This window comes from Bos taurus, chromosome 16 (assembly GCF_002263795.3).
Source record: "Bos taurus isolate L1 Dominette 01449 registration number 42190680 breed Hereford chromosome 16, ARS-UCD2.0, whole genome shotgun sequence".
NCBI lineage: Eukaryota > Metazoa > Chordata > Mammalia > Artiodactyla > Bovidae > Bos > Bos taurus.
Genome location: NC_037343.1, coordinates 36,323,819 through 36,345,729, shown reverse-complemented (window position 1 = coordinate 36,345,729; position 21,911 = coordinate 36,323,819). Strand labels below are relative to the sequence as shown.

General features: G+C 43.0%; 1 protein-coding gene across 1 annotated transcript in view; it reads left to right on the top strand.

Moving 5' to 3' along the window:
- Positions 1 to 11,911: 11,911 nt before the first annotated feature.
- DPT (dermatopontin) overlaps positions 11,912 to 21,911 on the top strand; it is a 36,402-nt gene continuing 26,402 nt past the window's right edge. Inside the window, 1 exon segment of the mRNA NM_001045903.1 lies at positions 11,912 to 12,219. Within this exon segment, the coding sequence (NP_001039368.1) occupies positions 11,915 to 12,219 (305 nt within the window). The 5' untranslated portion in view covers positions 11,912 to 11,914.

Here is a 21,911-nt window from a genome sequence, read left to right as displayed (position 1 = left end):
ACCCCATGGATTGTAGCCTGCCAGGCTCCTCTGTCCTTGGGATTTCCCAGGCAAGAATGCTGGAGTAGGTTGCCGTTGCCTTCTCCAGGGGATCTTCCTGACACAGGGATCGAACTCAGGTCTCCTGCATTGGCAGGTGGATTTTTTTTTTTTTTTTTTTTTGCCACTGAGCAATGAGGGAAGCCCATAGGCCCACACAAAATCCAACATGATTTCATTTTGAGATTCTTAGCGAATTACACCTATGAAGACTTTTATTCCAAGTAAAGTCACATTTTGAGGTTCTGGGTGGACATAGATTTGGGGAAATAATTTAACCCACTACAACAGACCTTAGGAAACCATCAATATTGGTTGTAGAGAAATAAATAGAATAATTATGCCCCTGCCTGACTACAAAGACCACTGAGTGCTCTGTAAGACTTGGAGTTGAATAATTAAAATCAAATTACCTCAGAAGGTACTTATAATTTGGTACACTGAACTTAAAGAGTAAAGTTACTAAGCAGCTATTAAGGATTTTGAACTAAAGTGCATTTTTGGGAGGATGTCCAATTAAAATGAGCTGATATAGCTATGCTGTTACAAAAATGGACACTTTGATGTAGAAGCCATTTAGCAAGTGATAGATACATCTGTCGGAGAAGGCAATGGCACCCCACTCCAGTACTCTTGCCTGGAAAATCCCATGGACGGAGGAGCCTGGTGGGCTGCAGTCCATGGGGTTGCTAAGAGTCGGACTCGACTGAGCAACTTCACTTTCACTTTTCACTTTCCTGCATTGGAGAAGGAAATGGCAACCCACTCCAGTGTTCTTGTCTGGAGAATCCCAGGGACGGGGGAGCCTGGTGGGCTGCCGTCTATGGGGTCGCACAGAGTCGGACACGACTGAAGCGACTTAGCAGCAGCAGCAGCAGCAGATACATCTGTACACACATGCACACATATACAAACAGAGAGAGAACGAGAGAGAGAACATAGGTTTTACATGCCACTAATTATGGTATTTTGTGGTTAAGAAGGTAAAGAGTCTGCCTGCAATGCAGGAGACCTGGGTTTGATCTCTGGGGAGATCTCCTGGAGGAGGGCATAGCAACTCACTCCAGTATGCTTGCATGGAGAATCCCCATGGACAGAGGAGCCTGGTGGGCTACAGTCCACAGGGTTGCAAAGAGTCAGACACAACTGAGCGACTAAGTACAGCACCTGAAAAGGAAGGCCAAGACTTCCTTGCATTTTGGTACAATTGTCTTTTAGTCAATGTCACTGGTGACTTTGGTTTACAAAGGATGGCACTTTTTGCAAATTCACCTCTTCTCCCCACAAATTTGCCTCATGTCTCCATGAATCACATTTTTTTCCAGAAGTCATCTCATTTTGGATATTGCCATATGGTATGCTCTTTATTGTTGACTGTTTTCTCTGTCATGTCACTAGCCAGAAGGACATGTTAGTTTAAGTCCTGCTTCCAAGGACCCCTGGAGGCATTTCTGAGGGAGAGAAAAATGAACTGAGAAAGGAGGAGCAGACAGTGCCTTTACTTCATTGATGTTGGCCTATTTGAACTCATTTGTGGAAGAAAACATTGACTGAGCATCTGGGATCAGTGCGGCAGTCCCTGGGATGGGTTCTAAGGATGCAGCGGTGAGCACCCAGGCATCTCCCCTACTTTCAGATGGCTCATTTCAGGTGGCAATCACTGGACAGCAGCTGCTTGGATATACTGTGATCATGTCAAGTGATGGTAAGTCAGAAAAACCATACTTTCTCAGCTACTGCTTATTCTAAATTTGATGTCTTAAGAGGAAGCAAACAAGTATTTATAGAGTCAACTGTTTGACAGGTACCCCATGGACCATTTGGTCCAGTATCCTGTTTTAAGTCAACAAGCATCTGATAAACACTTATTGAATGTCAAGGATGTACCAGGCACAGAAAACGCAACAGTGGCTAAAATCAGGCACAGAACTCGCCCTGACAGAATGTATAGTCTAGTGGTGGAAGTCAGATGTTATCAAATAATTACACAAATAAATATAAAATTATGATTGTGATAACAGCTATGAAAAAAGTTTAGGCAGCATTGTGAAGCTGTGAGATTGGGAATTTGAGTCAAGGAGGTCCAGAAGGCTTCCCCAGGAATTAGATTTAAGGTGAGATCTAAAAGAGAAATTTTGCAGGGGGCAGAGAGGAGGGACCCAGCAAGTTCACTGTGGACTCCCTTTCCAGATCCTTCTCTGGACCTGCAGCAGGCTCTGAAGATGGGCCAGGAATTTCTCAGGAATCTCCAATTCTTTTTCAAGCTCTCTAGGTGATTTGGATGTGATCCTGAGAGATCCTTCATTTTGGGAGCTTTGTGTTCCACCACATTTGAAAGCGGATTATCTGCACCAGCTGAGCAACCTTGGGCAAGTTTCTCTCTCAGCATCAGTCATCTCCTTCGAAAAACTAGCAAGAGTTGTCGTTCGAAGTGTACAAAGATGACATTCAATATCATGAGTATAAAAGTGCATGCCACAATTAGACATACTGAGGTAAGGGACAGGTCTGTGAGATGTCATTTTTCTTTGCTCAGGAAGATCTCTACGAACAAAGACTGCGTGGCCTGGTAGAGAAGGCTGACTCACACACATCATCGGGACAACTCAAATGGACTCCCAGTCTGTTTTCTGGATAAGATTTAACATTGACTTCCCAAAGGGCACAGGTTGCAAAGGTGGGCCTTTGGATGGAGTGGCATGAACATCGAGGGTAGAAGACTGGGGGTAGATTTGGGGCTGGCTTCCCACTGAAGAAGGAACCACATTGACGGTTCTCAACATCACACAACTGAAGAGAACATTTTTCTCGCACTGAGTAGCTAAGAGCCACAAGCTTCTGGAGGCATTCCCAGTGCTGGGGACAGTTACTGTGTTTCAGAGTCACCCTTGTATTGAATTCAGCCAGTTATCACTTATATCAGTCAGGTCCTGACAAGAAAAAGGTACATATTCAAAAGGGATGATTGGAGAGAATAAATGAAAGAATCATGTGCAAATGTGTGAGCAGGATTAAGGGTGAATACCCAGGCAGGCTCCACTAAAAACAGCTGAAAAACCGCTCCTCCACCCTACCCCCAGGTCTGAAGGGGCAGGGAAAGAGTGATGTCTAGAACTCTGTCCTGGAAGAGGGGACAGCTGACAGAGGCTGAGGCCTCATGGAAAGAAATCCAGCCACTGCTTACCAGGACTTAGCAGGGAAATTAACATTTTGACCCTTTTTCTCTCCCTTTCATATTCCCCTGGTGCCTCCCACTGGCCAAGCCTGATCAGGACCCAAGGGCAGGACGGCACACTCATTCAGTGAATTAACCTTCCCAGGGCGCAGTGCTGGAAAGAGAAGTGATCCAAAAATGAAATAAGAATACCCAGTACGTTACTTACAAAACCATGACTTCTTTTTTTTTTTTTAATACCAGCCTCTCCTCAAGCACTTTCCACATACCGTTTTATTTAATTTTATATAGATTAAAAGGAAAGTATAGGGCTGTATGTATGAGTGCATGAATGTGCACACACTTGTGCGTGCTCACAGACACACGCACACAACCCTGCAAAGAGGGCTGAGTGATTTGGGTAGATGTTAATACTGCAGCATCTTATAACGCTGGGCTGGGAAATAGGAGTCATTAGTGTGCAGTGCGCCTGGCTCCAGGCTGCCTAAGGGGAGGGGAGGAAGGCTGGCCTGCAGTTTTCCCCTCTGCTTTGTCACTGTCTGCATGGGCGGAGCGGGAGCGGGAGGGTAGAGTGGGCTCCGTGAACACAGGATTAGAGGACCAAGCCCTGACCACAGCCCACAGGCCCAGGAGCCAGGGCCACACCAGGTACAGGGCAGAGGAACCTTGTCTTATTCTGCTTCACTCAGTTAGGGAAGAATATGAATCAGACTTGTTCTCAGGGAATGGATATGCCCCTTGGCCTGTGGTTCTAGATTTGGTTATGTATGAACATCATGGTGGTGGGAATGGGGGTGCGAGAGCTCATTAAAAAGACAAATTCCAGAGCCCCCTCTCCAGAGACTGCACTCCAGTAGGGCAGATAGGACCCCAGGAATCTGCTTTTGGAACATTTGGATCCAGGTGGTCTGGGGTGACCTGAAGTTGAGAAATGCCGATGTGTAGTGGGCTTGTGTTTTTAGACTTGGGAGAGACAATAGGCTTCCTAGGTGACCAAGTCCAGTATCAGAAGCCCGGAGAGGTGAAGTGATTGTACAAAGCCAAAGGAAGTCCAAATGCATCGCTGCAGGAAAGAGAGTAAGAGCGTGAATCTTAGTGAAGGGAGCTAGGGGTGATCAGAAGCAGCAGGCAGATAGTGCTGGGGAACCGACTGGCCGAGATGATGGGAATACTGTCTCCCTGGAGATGAAAGTCACTTTCAGGGCTTGCTAAATGTGCATGAGCTGGATCTTTTGAGATTCCTCAGGATTGGTCACCTTGCTCCCCTACGGGACACAGACTTCAAGTCTTACCGGAGAAACCTGGCCAAGCCCTGGGGACTGTCAGTGCAGTGTTGTATGCTTCTGGATCCTCAGATTGGAACTGGGAAACGTGGGTTGATATTCAGACCCTCTCACCCAATATGTCTGCAACTTTGGGCATTACCTCTCAAAGCCTTCATTTCCAAATTGGTAAAATGTATATAATAAACCCAGTTCAACAATGCTCAGATAAACTGAATCATGTTAAAGCCCCACAAATGGAAAAGACCAAATGTTTACTGAGTGCCCACTTCCTGCTAGATCATGTGGATTATACACAGAGTTTTAAGCATTGAGGAGGCTGATTTTGAATTAGGAAATTTGACTTGGGATGACAGCCCTTAAGTGTTTTTCCAACTGAATTATTATCTTTTTTCCTCATCTGTATCCATGTGTTCCCAATGGGACATTTCTTTACTATGTTCTCTAGCAGATCATCAACTCCTGATGACGTGTATTCTGATTTATGTTGTTTCACTTACAAGCATATAATATATCTACTAAAGCCATATATCCAGCAGCCTACGTGTCTCTGGGCTTCCTTCATCCTCACAGATCTCTGAGCACTGATGAGGCACTTAGACCTGCCACCTTCCTTTCATGAGCATCTCAGAACTAACCTGGCTTGGCTCCCCCTTCACAATCTTGGTCCCAGTGCACACGAAGTCCTCCTTCTCCACCATAAAGGCTCCTCCTTCTGCCTGCTGCTTCCAAATCTCCTGAATTCTTGTCCCTCACTCTCAGTCTTCATTGCCCAACCCTGTCCTCCTGACATCTCTTCCCACAAACTCATTCTCAGTGACCTCTGCCATCCACTCTCATCATATGGACTACTGCAGCCCCTGAGGGTGGGGAAACAACAGGCTCCCAGCTTTGCTCATTCCCAAACGAATTGCACCAGTCACGTGCCTGTGCAGGGACACTCGGCTGCCTGCTGAGCCCTCGGCTGCTCATCACACTAATTTGCATAATGATGCCTCCTATCCAGCGTCTTGTGTTTCTCTGGGGTGATAATGACAACCTCCATTTGTGTCAAGCGTTAGAATTTACAAAGGCTTTGGCAGACCACAATTTGATGAGATTCTCACAACAATCTCATGGTGGTTATTATCTCTCGTTTAACAGACAATGAAACAGGTTTGTCTAACTCAGTGGTTCTCAGCCAGAGATGAGTTTATCTCCCAGGGAACAGGTGGCAATGTGGAGGCATTTTTGGTTGTCACATGTTGCAGAGGCAAGATCTACTGACATCTACTCAATAGAGGCCAGGGATGCTGCACAGCATCCCACAACATGCAGGACAGTATCCCCAACAAGGAATCATTTGGCTCAAAGTATCAATAGTTCTGATGTCGTGAAACTCTGGTCTAGTTTCATTTACTTGCAAAACCAGAATTCTAACCCACTTGGTTAGAGTCCTTGAGCCTCTGCTGTTCTAGGGATCTTGTGCCACTGCTTTCAGGTTTTATCACTACCTTGGTTAATATCATCTCCTGATTATGAGAAAAGGATTGATGATTTCATTGAAGTCCCCTTTGTGCCTTGAGCTAGCTATGAAAAATTAGGGCAAATGACTAATGCTTTCTGAACCTCATTTTCCTCAACCATAAAATGGTTATCCTAGATTAACCGCTGGAAGATTAACTGGCCTGTCCAATGTGAAGCACATGGTAGAGAATCCAGCACACAGTAGATGCACTTTATTCTACCCCTCCCAATCTTCTCTCCTTAACTTCGGCTCTTATTCTTTCTCTGCTACCTCCAATATGAGCATTTTTTAACATTTTAGCTCTTACAGTTAACTTCAAATGGCAAAAAGGTGGGTTCCATCACAGGAAATCAAAGGATCACACAAAGAGAGACAAGCTTAAGGAAGAGGAGGACAGCCTGGGTGTGCCGGGGCTATTTGGACCTTCCTCAGATAAACTGGGAAGCTGATAACATTCTTTTTGGAGGGAAGATATGAATGGTTCAGCAGATACTCACCAGCTTTCCTGAGAGTGTGTATATAAGGACCCTGTGTATAGCCAGGTCCTACTAGTGGTAAAGAACCTGTTTGCTAGTGCGGGAGACATAAGAGATACGGGTTCGATCTCTGGGTCAGGAAGATCCCCTGGATGAGGGCATGGCAACCCACTCCAGTATTCTTGCCTGGAGAATCTTATGGACTGAGAAACCTGGCAAGCTACAGTCCATAGGGTGGCAAACAGTCAGACATGACTGAAGTGACTTAACACGCATTTAGCCACAAAGAACTGCATAGGTATGAAGTCACTCCAGTCGGTAGAACTGTAGCCAAATCCTCATAATACACAGAACTTAAAAGGGAAAAAAGTAAGTATGCAAAATTGGAATTCTCCAATAATTTTCAGTCCACATTTTAGGTTAAATATCTGTTCATCTGGGGCTATCACCTTCCTCTAGGCACTAGGCAGAACCATGTCCTCTGTCTTTAATACCTTGTCCATGGAGCCAACAGGTTTTATCTATTAATAGTAGGTTTAGATCAACTCTAGAGTGACACTGTAAATATACACTGTTCTAACTGACAATGTTCCCTCATAGCTCAGTTGGTAAAGAATCCACCTGCAATTCAGGAAACCCTGGTTTGATTTCTGGGTCGGGAAGATCCACTGGAGAAGGGATAGGCTACCCTCTCCAGTATTCTTGGCTTCCCTTGTAGCTCAGCTGGTAAAAAATTCTGCCTGCAATGCGGGAGGCCCAGGTTTAATCCCTGGGTTGGTAAGATCCCCTGGAGAAGGGAAAGGCTACCCAATCCAGTATTCTGGCCTGAAGAATTCCATGGACTGTATAGGGGTCGCAAAGAGTCAGACTTGACTGAGCGACTTTCACTTTCAACTGACAATGTACAACGGGATCTGCTCTAGTCCTAAAAGTCGAAAAATAATTCACTTGAAGGGAAGTGTTGATTCAAAGGCTAGTGTGGGGGTTTCCCATTGAGATCAGGGCAAACAGTATATTCAGAATTTCTTAAGAATGAACTATATCTCTGAGGAAGCTGCCAGGAAGGAGCAGGTCCAGGCTTAGTCTCACCAGAGTGACTATGGCTTTCCACAGCTTTCAGAAGAACTCAGCCCTAATAGCAAGTATTGGTGAGGATGCAGAGAAATGAAACACTCATACACAGCTGGTAAGAATGTAAAATGGTGCAGTTACTGCATTGGAAAGGAGCCTGGTGGTTCCTTAAAAAGTTAACAATAGTTACCATATAGCCCCCAAACTCCACTCTTAAGTACTCACCCAAGGGAAATTAAAACATATGGCCACACAAAAACTTGTATGTAAATGTTCATAGCAACCATGTTCATGGCCAAAAGCTGAAAACAACCCAAATGTCCATCAGCTTATGATGGGTAAATATCAGTGGTATGTCTATACAGTGGAATATTGTTTGGCAATAACAATAAATTAAGTACTGACACATGCTATAGCATGGAAGAAGCTTGGGGAAAAACATGCTAAGTAAAAGACCATCCATGAAAGAACACATATTGAATGATCCCACTTACATGAAATGTCCAGATTAGACCAATCCATAGACAGAATGTAAACTGGTGGCTACCAAGGGCTAAAGGGTTGAGGAAAAGTGGAGAGTGATTGCTAATAGTATAGCGTTAGAGAATTTCTTGTTGGATGATAAAGATGTTCCAAAATTTACTGTGGTGATGGTGATACAACTCTGTGAATATGCTCAAAGCCATTGAATTATGTGCCTTAAATGGTGAAATGTATGATGTATGAAGTGTATCTCAATAAAGATATTAGAAGAAGGAGGAGGAGGAAAAGAAAGGAGAAGAAAAAAAAATAAAAAGGAAGAATCATCCAATCACTGGAATGCCCATGGGCAGAATCTCTCCTAAACATCTCGAGTCCGTTACTACTGAGAAGTCAGAGATCTCAGTGGTTACACTGTGGGCTCTGACATAAATATCAATGGTTTTGGTCAGATAGGCATTAGCATCACTATATTACTCCTTCCCAAGTGACTCCTGAAATTTGGCTACAGTTTTCTGAGATGATTTGTGTGCGGTGGTTCTCTAGCATGCATCAGATCACCTGCAGGGCTTGTAAAATTGAATACCTTTGGGCCCCACCACAGCATGTCTGATTCAGCAGGTCTGGAGTAGAGCCAGAGAATCAGCCTGCCATGCAGGAGATCCCAGCTCAATTCCTGGGTTGCGAAGATCTGCTGGAGAAGGGATAGGCTACTAACTCCAGTATTCCTAGGCTTCTCTTGTGGCTCAGCTGGTAAAGAATCCACCTGCAATGCAGGAGACCTGAGTAAGGAAAATCCCCTGGAGAAGGGAAAGGCTATCCACTCCAGTATTCTGGCCTGGAGAATTCCATGGACTGTATAGTTCATGGGGTCACAAAGAGTCAGACACAACTGCATGACTTTCACTTCACAGGGCCAGAGAATTTGAGCTACCAACAATTTTCTAAGGGATGCTGATGTTGCAGGTCGTAGAACCACACTTTGAAAACTATTAATCTAATACTTAGATTAATAATTATTGTGATTAATTATTGAGAACTTAGTTCTCAAAGTTCCCCAGGGCCTACTGAGCATACTTTGCCAACAATAGCAGGAATTCATAATGTGCATTAGTGTGCATGTGTTTACTATTTATTTGTTTGGCTGCACCAGGCCTTAGCTGTGGCAGGTCGTATCTTCTCTCTTCCTTGTAGCATATGGAATCTTTAGTTGTGGGATCTTGTTCCCTGACCAGGGACAGAACTCAGGTCCCCTGCATTGAGAGCATGGAGTCTTAGCCACTGGACCACCAGGGAAGGCTCAGTGTGTGTTTTAATATTATAAAACCTTATAAATATTTTATTTGGAAATTATTTCTAAATGTTGATGTACTAGTGTAATTGGTAGACTTTAGTTTTGATAAAATGATGAAAGGAATCACAGACTAGGACTCAGAAGATCTGGGGGTCATGGCCTTCCAGCTCTAGGAATTTGAACCAAAAAACTTCCTGACCACAGTTTTCTTACCTGTGGGGGAAAAAAAAATCACAATAATGCCTCACTACTATATAAGGCTGTGAGAAAGATAATATAATAACCTAGTTGAAAAAACATGGTGAGCTGTACATGCATTAAACTTATATTCCTTTTTTGCTTTTTAAAAATTAATTTTATTGGAATATAGTTGCTTAACAATGTTGTGTTAGTTTCTGCTGTAAAGCACAATGAATCAGTTATAGATTTCCTTCCCATTTACATCATCACAGAGTAGAATTTCCTGTGCTATGCAATAGGTTCTCATACATACTAATGTATGTATGTCAATCCCAATCTCCAAACTTACATTCTTTCTAAAAAAATTTTATTGGAATATAGCTTCTTTACAATGTTATATGAGTTTCTCCTATACAGCATGACCTTATTTACAAAGCAGAAATAGAGATACAGACGTAGAGAGCAAATGTATGGATACCAAGGCGGGGTAGAGGGGGATGGGATGAATTGGGAGATTGGGGTTGATGTATATACACTATTGATACTATGTATAAACTTACATTCTTTTAACTGGTAGTATATAAGCAGTCTGTAGTACAGTCACACCAACAGTATATAGAAACGAACTACTGATATTTAATCACATGGATGGATCTTGAAAAGATTTCTAGTGAAAGGAATCAGACAAAAGATAGCATGCTGTGTGATTCCATCTACGGAATATCCTAGAAAAGGCAAAACTCCAGTAACAGAAAGTAGTTCAGTGTTTACCAGTGGCTGGATTTTGGGAAGGATTTGACTACCAAGGGGTGTAAGGGAACTTGAGGGTTGATGGAACTATTCTATGTTTTGATGATGGTGCTGGATGAATGACTGTATGCTGAACACAGAAGAGATGACTTTTATTATATGTAAATATACCTCATTAAAAAGAAAACATGGAAGGGAAAACCACCAAAGGATAAAATGTGACTTTATTCAGATTAAACTCATTATGTATTGAAAAGCCAAGCACAGTTTCTAGGCGTAGCTGGGTCCAGTTTCAGCAGCTCAGAAGGATGCTTAAGTGTAGAGATAATGCCCAAGTTATCTTTCCAGAGGCCTATAATATATCCGTATGTGACTTTAAAATTCTGAGTAGCTTGAAAGTATTCCATACTTATGCATGTGCTCAGTCATTCAGTCCTATCCAACTCCAGTTCTATGGGCTGTAGCCCTACAGGCTCCTCTGTCCATGGACTTCTCTAGGCAAGAATACTAAAGTGAATTACCATGCTGTCCTCCAGGGAATCTTCCTGACGCAGGGATCGAACCTGCGTTTCTTATGTCTCCTGCCTTAGGCGGGTTCTTTACCACTAACACTACCTGGGAAGCCCATTCCATGCTTATACTCAGGGTTAAAAGAGATTGGGCTGGGAACTTGAAAGCAGGGTTAGGATGGGAGATGGGGATTGATGTATACAAAACAGATAACTAACAAGAACCTACTGTGTAGCACAGGGGCAAAAAGAAGGTATAATCTGTTTATAGGACATTTATTAAATTAACCTTAAAATGCATTCCAATATACAGTCAGTAGGAACAGTATTTGACTCCACTTATACCTAGAGCAAACAAATTCATAGAATCAGAAAGTATCTTGTTAGCTTCCAGAGACCAGGGAGTGGGGACTGATATGGGGAGGGGAAATGGGGACTTAGTGTTTAATGGGAACAGAGTTTCAGTTAAGGAAAGTGAAAAATTTGGAAGGTGGTTGTTGGTGAGATTTACACAGCAATGTGAATGTACTTGGTGCCACTGAACTGTACAGTTAAATATGGTTAAAATAGTATGTTTTATATTAAGGGACTTACCACACACACACACACACACACACACAAAGAAAAACATTTTAAAAAGCAGGCATCCAGACTTACAGAAATCTAAATGATTCTGCTCCTTCATCCTATTATTTTGGTGTTTCGAAATCTCGTTCTGCATATTTGTGTGATCCTGGAAGGGTGGTTGGTGGTTTGAAGAATAAATACAGGGGTTTGCTAGTGGTGGGTGAAGCAGGGGCAGAGAGAGGTGAGGTGCTAAGAGAGGAGGGACAAACACACTGTTTTTGTTCTAACACTGTTTCTAAGGAGTGTGAAGCCATTTGCTTTTATAATCTAACTGCTAATTTTTTCCTTCTCTAGGAGTTTCTTCCATTTGCATGTTCCTTACATTTTCTTAGAATTCCACCTTAAAACAAACTGAATGTACTTATGGCCAATATTTCCGCGCCGAAAAGTTTTGCTTAAACGATGACACACTGCAGTTGGAGCCTGCTCACCCACATCTGGAAGCCACATGTCAGCAGCAGCTGTATAAAACCAGCAGCCCAGCAGACATAGGGTGACAGTTTTTGCCAGAAGCCCAGACGGCATGGACCTCACTCTTCTGTGGGTGCTTCTGCCACTGGTCACCGTGGCTTGGGGACAGTATGGTGACTATGGGTACTCCTATCATCAGTACCATGACTACAGTGACGATGGGTGGGTGAATCTGAACCGGCAGGGCTTCAGCTACCAGTGTCCCCACGGGCAGGTGGTGGTGGCCGTGAGGAGCATCTTCAACAAGAAGGAAGGTTCCGACAGACAGTGGAACTACGCCTGCATGCCCACACCCCAGAGCCTGGGGGAGCCTACGGAGTGCTGGTGGGAGGAGATCAACAGGGCTGGAATGGAATGGTAAGAGCCAGCGCGCTGCACACGGCTGGTGAGGCAGCAACAGACCCCTCTCGCTGGGGGAGGCTTGACCCTCAGGGAAGAGAGCTCACTGGAGACTGGGCAAATCCTACCAGGATCCTTTCCATTGCATGCTCCGGGTGTGGCAGGGTCGATGCTGAGCAGACCACTTTACAGGACAAAAACTCACGATGGGGCAGAGGGGTGTCCATGGCAGATGGACTTCTCTGTGGCTCTCAGTTTGGTCCAGGGACTAGTATGGCTTTGTGAAACATTTACTAGTTTGCCAAAAGATAAGTACAGAAACTGAAAGTCTTTATGAAACTTTGTAGCAATTCAATTTTGCTGTAACATCCAAGTGGCACTTTAGTACGGTAATAACTTATTCAGACTATCTTACAAAAAAAGTATTGGTACCCAATAGATTGGGGAAAATAAACAACAGAACCTTCACTACAGTTTGAGAAATATTGATTTAAGGCTAATGAGTGGGGGAGAGAGGTCAAAGAAATTTAAGCCAAGAGAAGTGAAATGAAATGGCTTTTTGCCATCCCAATTAAATGTGCCCTCTCAGTTTTGAGTACCAAGGTCCTTCTCTGTCTGCATTTAAAATGGATTTCATTGCTGGGAAATAGTTTACTGAAATCTTTCGGGAGAAGTCTTCTCATTCAACTGGGTTCTGCAATGGTTAATGACCCAGAAATGGCCTGAGCCTGTGTCTTCACTGTGGAGTGTGACTGTCTCACACTAGTACTCGGTCAGAGCCCATCCCAGGAGCTATGCACTGTGAGGCCAGTTAGCAGCCTGAGTGGAGGCAAGGCCACGGAGTGGGTTGGGGGAGAGGGTGAAGGCAGACTCAGGGGGAGGCTGGCCTGGGGAGGAAGAAGCCCAGCTGGCTGGTTGCTGCTATGGTAACTGTGAAGAGGAGATTCTACTGAGGGGTCTCCGTGGGCATGTGGTGGATTGGGGCTTAGGGGTGGTCAAGCACAAAATTCTGAGTGTCACTCCACCAGCACAGAGATAAGAGGTCAGGAGAAAAAGACTGATGGTTGGAGGAGCCAGGCAATAAAGAGGACTTCTAAGCAATAAAAACAGCTGTCATTGATTGCTTAACCCAACCAAGCACCATGCTGAGTGCTTTAAATCTATAAGTCACTTTATGGGTAGATAAACTGAGGTCTAGAGATCAGGGGTTTCCTCAAATGGAAAATGGTCGATCCAGGATTTGGATCCAGCGAGTTTCAGCTCCAGAGCATAAGTGCTTAGCCATGGTGATGGGCTACTTGAGAGTCTGCTGCCCCACTGCATGGGCTCAGTCAGCATGGGTCAGGGTGGTAGGGACTGGACTCAGGGCAGTTCTTCATCCTGGGAAGGGAGGGCTCTGTAAGATGACAGCAGAAGCTAGTCCTGGAGGGATGGGGTCAGCTTGATTACTGCCAGGACTGAAGAGGGGCTCAGCCAGCCTGCAAAAGGGATGGGGGTAACGGTTCACAACTGCAGGTGGGGGCCCCTTTATCAGGCCTTATTCATCCATCCCCACTGCCTCCAGCGAGCATATTTAATTATCTAAAACCCTTCCAGACAGATGGCTGACTCAGAGTCCAGCCTCACCTCAATGACAGTCTCCAGTGGCTTCCCGTAGGCAGGCCATTGCCTGGCACAGAGCCTGGGGATGACCTAATTACAACTGTCTGTCTAGTCCTCCAATTTAGGGGACCAGTAGATGGGTGTGGCCCCTTTCTAATGGCCCCTTTTAGAGCCACACAAAACAGCACTCAGATGATTTTTTAAATCCTAAAGGAAGAGCTGGACTCTGAATCAGGAGGCCTGGACTTGGATCCTGCTTCTGAAGACAACTTGCCTGGTGACCTTGGACCATGGGTTCAGCTCTTTAGGCTCCCACCTCATTTGGAAAATAAGCAGTTAGACTGCCTAATCTTGTAGGGCTCCAAGGCTCCTAATCTCTGCTTGGCTCTGAAAATACAGCTGGATTGTTCTTTCATTCTGTTGATCTTTGTGTTTATCCCTGCTAGGGAGAGAAGGCAAATTGTGTTTAGTTTCAAACTTGCCAACGTGTGACTTGTTTGTCATTAACTCCCAAACTATTTGAAGAAAAGCATGAGAGGGAGTGCAAATTATATGATTTTGTTTGGCCAATGGGAATCAAATGAGAAGCTGACAGACACAATCTCTCTTCCGCCTTCACTTCCTCCACATTTTTGATTGTGCAGAGTCAAATGATTTTTTTTTCTTTCCTCCTTTCCACCCTCTGTTGTCTCCATCTCCTCCTCCATTAGTCAGAGAGTTAAAAAAAAAAAAAAATGTACAAACGAAAACCAGTAGGACTCAGCTGCCCCAGGACTGATCCCGATTACCCCAGAGGCACTTCTGTTAGATGATTATTGCTTTTAGTTTAGGCTCCAGTCTCCGTGAAAAAATCAGGAGAGAAATTGTTCATAAACTGGGGAGCAATTATATCTTCCCGTTGACTGTGGGTTCTTAATCTATTCTGGGGGAAGAGTTGATAGTTTTGTGCAATATGGCTGCCTTGTATAACTACATTTGCTTGCAAGCTTAGTTTTAAAGGGGGTGGAGGAGTCTCAAACACAGATATAACAAAAACACATAGGATCTGCTAAAGATTCTTGTTAAATGGAGCACAGTCTTTAAAAATTGCTTTTGACATGTCTGAGTTGACTTGTAACATGGCTGTTTGCTAGGGCTTCTCTGTTGAAAAATCACATCTTTAGGTGCCAGATTCTGAAGTGTGCATGCTGGCCCCTACTTACAACTGCTTGGAGGCTTTACCTTGGTCCCATGAGTGGCATTTTGCCATCTCAGAGCATGCCCCAGTTGTTCTCAGGGAATCTTCTCAAACTTGGGTTGACCCAGGCTGTAGGACATGTGGGTCCCATGTGGGACAAGGTGAAGCTAAAATTTGTTAGCGAGGCTGAGCTGGAGTGTGGTGAGAGGAGCTCTGGTTTTAGAATCAGGAAACTTTGATTCACAGCTCCTTTTCCTATCATCTCTGAGCGCTGTGGTCTTGGGCATTCAATTTCTCATTCTGGAAAAAAAGTGTAATACCCATATTGCAAGCTGTTAGGGAGAAGTACTGTGATGCTCACAAGCTAAAGTGTAGGAGAACTCTAACACAAATCTAAAACAAATTCCTGGCACATTATGGGCAGTCAACAAAGATTTTGTGAATCTGTAATTTGACCAGGCTGATTAAAGAAGCAAGTCAGCTTTACATGGAGTCTGAATTCAGAAGAACATTCAGTCTCCTGGCATTTGCTTTTTTCCCAGGTCCTCAAAGAATTCCCAAGGAGACATTTCAAAATGGCAGCTTGTTTTGGAACTGACTATTTGAATTTAATAATTCACCAAAGATAAGTCACGTGATAAACAAGAGGAAAGCACATTACTTCCACCACGTTCCAAAATCATGAGCTACTCCAAAAGCATATCTACTATTAGTATAAATTCTGGCAGTTTTATCCTTGGCTAAAAGGTACAGGCCCACATAAGAGCCTGAGTCAGCCTGTTAAGCTGAAGTAGCCATAGATAAAGGTACTACCTCAAAAATATAAGAAGAAGTTGCAATAGCATACCCAGCACAGTATATGCCGTTGTCATCTTTTAAATAAGAACTGTCAGTGAACCAAGAATAATCACAGTTACCCAGAGAACTTCCTAAAGATCATCACAAGAAGTCAGTAGGCCATCCCATCAGTGTTAAGCAATCATGAGGAACTTCATCAGTGCCAGAGGGGAGAAGAGTAGCAGAGTCAAGGTTATAACAACATGAATGAGTGGTGCGAGGAACAGTTAGCCAAAGGACTTCTTGTGAGGTGAGACAGCTGACTGAGAAATGTTCAGTGTGATGAGAATTCAGGAGAACTTCTACTGAGGTACAAAAATGGTTAAATGGTTCTGTCTCAAACCTCCACTCTCAGTCCTCAAGTTTTCTCATCAGTAAAATAGGAGCATTGGGATCCCCTGTGGCTCAGATGGTAAAGAGTCTGCCTGTAATTGGGACACCTGGGTTCGATCCCACACAGGAAGATCCCCTGGAGAAGCGAATGGCTACCTACTCCAATATTCTTGCCTGGAGAACCCCATGGACAGAGGAGCCTGGCAGGCTTACAGTCCATAGGGTTGCAAACAGCTGGACATGACTGAGCAACTAACATAACATATAGGGACTAGTATAAGGGACAATGAGGTGTTGAGCCTTATAATCTAATATGATTTTTATGCTTTGAAGGGCTTCTTTACTTACAGGATATTGATTAATTCTGGGAAGAGGTTTTAAGGGATCTGTTTGAATCTTGATGTGTAGTGGGCTAATTTTCCTGATATCAGTTGGAGATTTTGCCACAAAAAAGGTGGTAATTGATTCAGTAGAAGCAGATGATCAGTTGTTTCCAGAATCAGCTCTAGTACCATCAAGAGCAAAACAAATAAATGTCAAAGAATCACTTAATTCACCTGGTTGGCTGCTTTGATGACTACTGTCAAATTCTAGAATTATTTTCTCCTTTTAGGAAAAAGTCCTGTATATTTCTTTGGCTTTCCTGGTGGCTCAATGGTAAAGAAACCACCTGCCAATGAGGGAGACACAGGTTCAATCCCTGGGTCAGGAAGATCCCCTGGAGAAGGAAATGGCAACCCACTCCAGTATTCTTGGAAAATCCCATAGACAGAGATGCTTGGTGGGCTGTAGTCCAACAGGTCGCAGAGATTTGGAGATGACTTAGTGACTGAGCATGCACTCGCACCCGTATACGTCTCTAAGAAGTCTTCACCTAATAAATGGAAGGGAAAAGAAACTAAGGGAAAAAGGTATGTGCCTCTTAAAAGGCCTAAGCAAAAGGGAATATATTCAGAGACAGAAACCTCATGAGGTTTATTAGAGATTTCCCGCTATTTGAATTGTTTTAGTACTACAAGGCAAGGGCTGATTTAAATAGTGCAGTTGAGTACCCAGAACGTGGCTCCAGTGTCAGTTAGAACTGGAAGAGATTCACCCCCAACCTGGACAAATTTTTTTCAAGCCATTTAAGAAGGATGATTGGGAGGAGCTCCTTTTGTTCCCAGGAGTCTAGTCATTGAGGACTGGGAGGATGTTGGAAAGGTTGATTAAAGGGCTGAAGGCAACTAAAGCCCTTAAATTTGTAGCAAATTATTTTCCAATGTCCTGACTTTTTGCAAAAATAGCAGAAACTTAGGGGAAGGGGTTCATTTAGGGGCCTTCATTTGCTGAAGTTGAAGATTAAGAATTTTGGCAGTCTTCCTTTTAGGTAACTCATCTAAAGTAAGAGAGTGCTGGTTTATTAGGTTAACTGAGTCTGGAGTGGACAGTTTTGTATTCCATGCTGGTTCTTTTTACTAGAAGGGAGAGGTCCCTGGATCAGCCTGTTACTAAGCATAGAGTTTAGAGCTACCCAAATGGAATCAACATCTGGAGAAAGATCAGAATTTGCTTTAAAAATAATCTGAAGTCAGTTGTAATAGTCATAAACACATTTGTGAAATTTTTGTGTGCCAGCCTGAATTTTGTTCCAATCAACAGGCTTTAGAAAAGCCCTTGTAATAACTCAATGAATATGCCTAGTGATTGCCTGAGCCTGGACACATAGTAAGTTAGTGTGCTGGTCTTACAGTTGTAATTCTAGAGACCTTTTAGGAATTTCTATATTAGCTATTTTCATTCGAATTTGGGCATTGTCTTCACTGACAAGCATATGAACTAGCTGATATATGTTGAAGAAACCAGGTTGATAAGTTTGAATGACTAAAGTACTCAGCAAATCTATGAGGATCTTCAGTTACTTTGGGAAAAAGTTTGTGGCTTGCAGTTCAGCTTTAGTACAGGAAATATTAGAGATTAAGGGTTGAGCCTCTGGGTTCCCAAAAGGCTTAATTTGAAAGGGACAGTTTCTGATCAGTTCAGAGGGAAAGGGAATGGGGAGACCTTCACAGAAAAGAGGAAACCTGGCAAGAGAATCAGTACTGGGGGATTGGGAGTCTATATGAGATATAGGGGCTTCCCCAGGGCTTCAGCGGTAAAGAATCCACCTGCAATGCAGGAGTCACATGAGATGCAGGATTGATCCTTGGGTCAGGAAGATCCCTGGAGAAGGGCATGGCAACCCACTCCAGTATTCTTGCTTGGAGAATCCCATGGACAGAGGAACCTGGTGGGCTACAGTCCGTGTGGTCACAAAGAGTCAGACACGCCTGAAGTGACTGAGCACACAAACACACACAGGAGACAGGAGGTGTAGACGGCAAGATAGAGAAGGAGAAAGATGGCACTGAGGGTGGGCCCTGAGCAGGGGGTGCCGAAGGAGACAGGCAAGGTGGCAGAGGTGGAGTAAGAGATAGAGAAGCCGAGGAAGAACCGAGGCTTTGGGAGCCATGTTATCTTTCTTTGAACATTTTCCTCAGTTAATCTGAACATTTTACTTTGCAGAGATGCAGTTTTAGTCTCCTGATAATATTTGGAAGCCTCAAAATACCCATCAGAATAGGCTTTTCACTTAGCTTTGGAAAATTTAGAGCGATGGCTGTCCAATTTGGTTTTGAGAAAAGTAAGCTTAGGGATTTCAAAAGTTCCCCCAGAATGGTCATTGGTATTCCTAATTGCCTTTGGTTAGGTCAATCCAATTTAGTTAGACATAAACATGAAGAATAACCTTGGTTTTCACACATAAAATGGACCAGGATCGCTGTAGGGAAGGGGTACCCTCAAAATATTTAAATAACTGGGATCCCATTTTCTCAGAGCTGTTTTCTCTTGAGTAAGAGAATTATTTTCAAACAACTTAGCTCGAATAGCCCATACTGCATGCAGGTCTAGTATCAGCCAGTTCTAAGACAGCAGTCTGGCCCCAAAGAGACAGGAAGCTACTCAGCATACTTCCAATAAGACAGCCCCCCTTTCCTAAAGGCATGCGCTGATGGCCAGGCAGTTCCAGCTGTATCAGTCTGATTTCAAAAATTGAGTCAAAGTGCCAAATAAATATTCTCATAGGGGAACAAGGTCTTAACCAGAAAAGATGAAACCTTAAAACAGATCCTGAATAAAACCTGGAAAGCTTCAAAATGCAACGAGGGTGAAGCTCAGATCCAGGAGAAAGATTTGCTTAAAAATCTCAGGGTCAGTTAGAAAAGCAGTGAGCATCAACAAATTCAATGTGGGTACCACATCTGTTTGCTCACAAGCCTCAAAGTGATCAAGGATCTTCACTGGATCCCCCAGTGGAACACCAAAATGTTGACTTAAACGGACTGCCAGTTATAGCTCCAGAAAACAATGCATTTGGTTGGCGTGAGCAGACAATTACAATCTGGGGTCTACAACCATGGTGAGGCATGTGCAAGTCCCTACAAAATGGAGAGAACGCTTTTGTGGGGGTAAAAGGAGTTGGGAGGTCTACAGTAAACGTAGAGTCCATGGTTTTTCATTGGTTCCCTTGTGACAAACTCTCATTGGCTGAGCAGCATCACAGGGTATGAGAGCTCCCCCTTCTGGTCCGTCTCCTGACTATTTAATTGAGATTTCTATTTAATTCTTTTAACAGTGGGAACTCAGTTTTCCACAGTGTAATTCTAATTGAGACCAAGGTCCTGTCTAGTAAAGAGCAGTCCTTTCTGATTCATTATGCTGGTCATTAAGTACACACTGTGCTCTCCTGGTTTTCTCAGATCAGCTCCTCTACACCAGTGTCTTTCACCTTCTGCTTTCCAATCTGCTTTATGTTTCTTGTGGTGCCTTTGTCCTTACCTGGTTTGTATTTTTATAGTTTGTTTCCTTCAAAATATAAGCTTCATGAATATAAGGAGTTTGTCTCATTCACCACTGTATAGAATATTTTTCAGCACTAGAATAATACTGGCACATTGTGGGACCCACTAAATATGTAGTGAAATATCAAATGAGACTGGTTAGGGACTTCTTTGACAGTCAGCGGTTAAGAATCTACCTTCTTAACCGCTGAGGGTGTGGATTCAATCCCTAGTTGGGAGCTAAAATCTCACATGCCTCATGGTCAAAAAACCAGAACATAAACAGCAAGAGCAATATTGTAACAAATTCAATAAAGACTTTAAAATAGTTCACATTAAAAAAAAAAAATTAAAAAAAGACTAGTTAGTTCATTGAGCAGCCCAAATTCCAGCCAATGTCCTTAGTGCCCTCAATGAAGAAGCCTGCAGATCTTCCTGCACAGGAAACCACTTTGGTTACATTTTTAAATTATTTTATTTTTATATTGTAGTAAAGCTGATTTACAATGTGTTAGGTTCAGGTGTACAGCAAAGTGATTCAATTACATATATATATGTAGATAGATAGATAAATAGATAGATACATTCTTTCTCATTTTTTTTTCCATATAGGTGATTACAGGATACTGAGTAGAGTTCCCTGTGCTATACAGTAGATCCTTCTTGATTATCTATTTTATTATAGTAGTGTATATATGTTAACCACAGACTCCTAATTTACCCCCTCTCCCCACTACATATATACAATGGAATACTACTCATCCATGAAAAAGAATGAACTTATGCCATTTGCCGGAACTTGGAGGAACCTAGAGATTATCATACTGAGTAAAGTAAGTCAGACAGAGAAAGACGAATAACATATGATATCACTGATATGTGTAATCTAAAAAAAAAAGTGATACAAATGAACTTCTTTACAAAACAGAAACAAACTCACAGACTTCAAAAACAAAGGTGAGAGTTAAGCAATTGAAAAAGCAATGAAACAGGTATGAAGTATAAGTGCTATTACCCTAATTTTAATTGATATGATGCTATATAATTTATAAAATATTCCTCATTCATTTGCCTATTTATTCACTGTTGCTGCTACTGCTGCTAAGTTGCTTCAGTCGTGTCCGACTCTGTGCGACCCCATGGACTGCAACCTACCAGGCTTCTCTGTCCATGGGATTCTCCAGGCAAGAACACTGGAGTGGGTTGCCAGTTCCCTCTCCAATGCATGAAAGTGGAAAGTGAAAGGGAAGTCGCTCAGTCGTGTCCAACTCTTAGTGACCCCATGGACTGCAGCCTACCAGGCTCCTCCATACATGGGATTTGCCAGACAACAGTACTGGAGTGGGGTGCCATTGCCTTCTCCCTATTTATTCACTAACAAATACTTATTATCACAAACTTTGCCAGACTCCAGGAATATGAAGATGAATAACATATAGTCTATGCCCCTGAGTTACTCATGGTCTAATCTTATTTGAGCTTCACAATAATACTGCAAGGCAAAATTACTATTGGGTTGGTCAAAAAGTTCATTCAGTTTCTTCCATAAGATGTCTCTAATAGTGCTTAGTTGTTTTTTAACTTCACTTGAAACAATTTTGTTAGGCTGTATTGTAACAGCTATCATATCAGTGTGGATTTAAAAAATACATATCAAAATCGGTAAATTTTTGTTCAGCCATTTTAATACTGGAGATGGAAGAAGTAAAGCAACATTTTTGGCATATTATGCTTTATGACTTCATGAAAGGCAAAAAAAGCAGCTGAAATGGAAAAAAAAATTGTGCAGTGTATGGAGAAGGTGCTGTGACTGATCGAACATGTCAAAAGTGATTTGTGAAGTTTTGTGCTGAAGATTTCTCATAGGACATTGCTCCATGGTCAAGTGGACCAGTTGAATT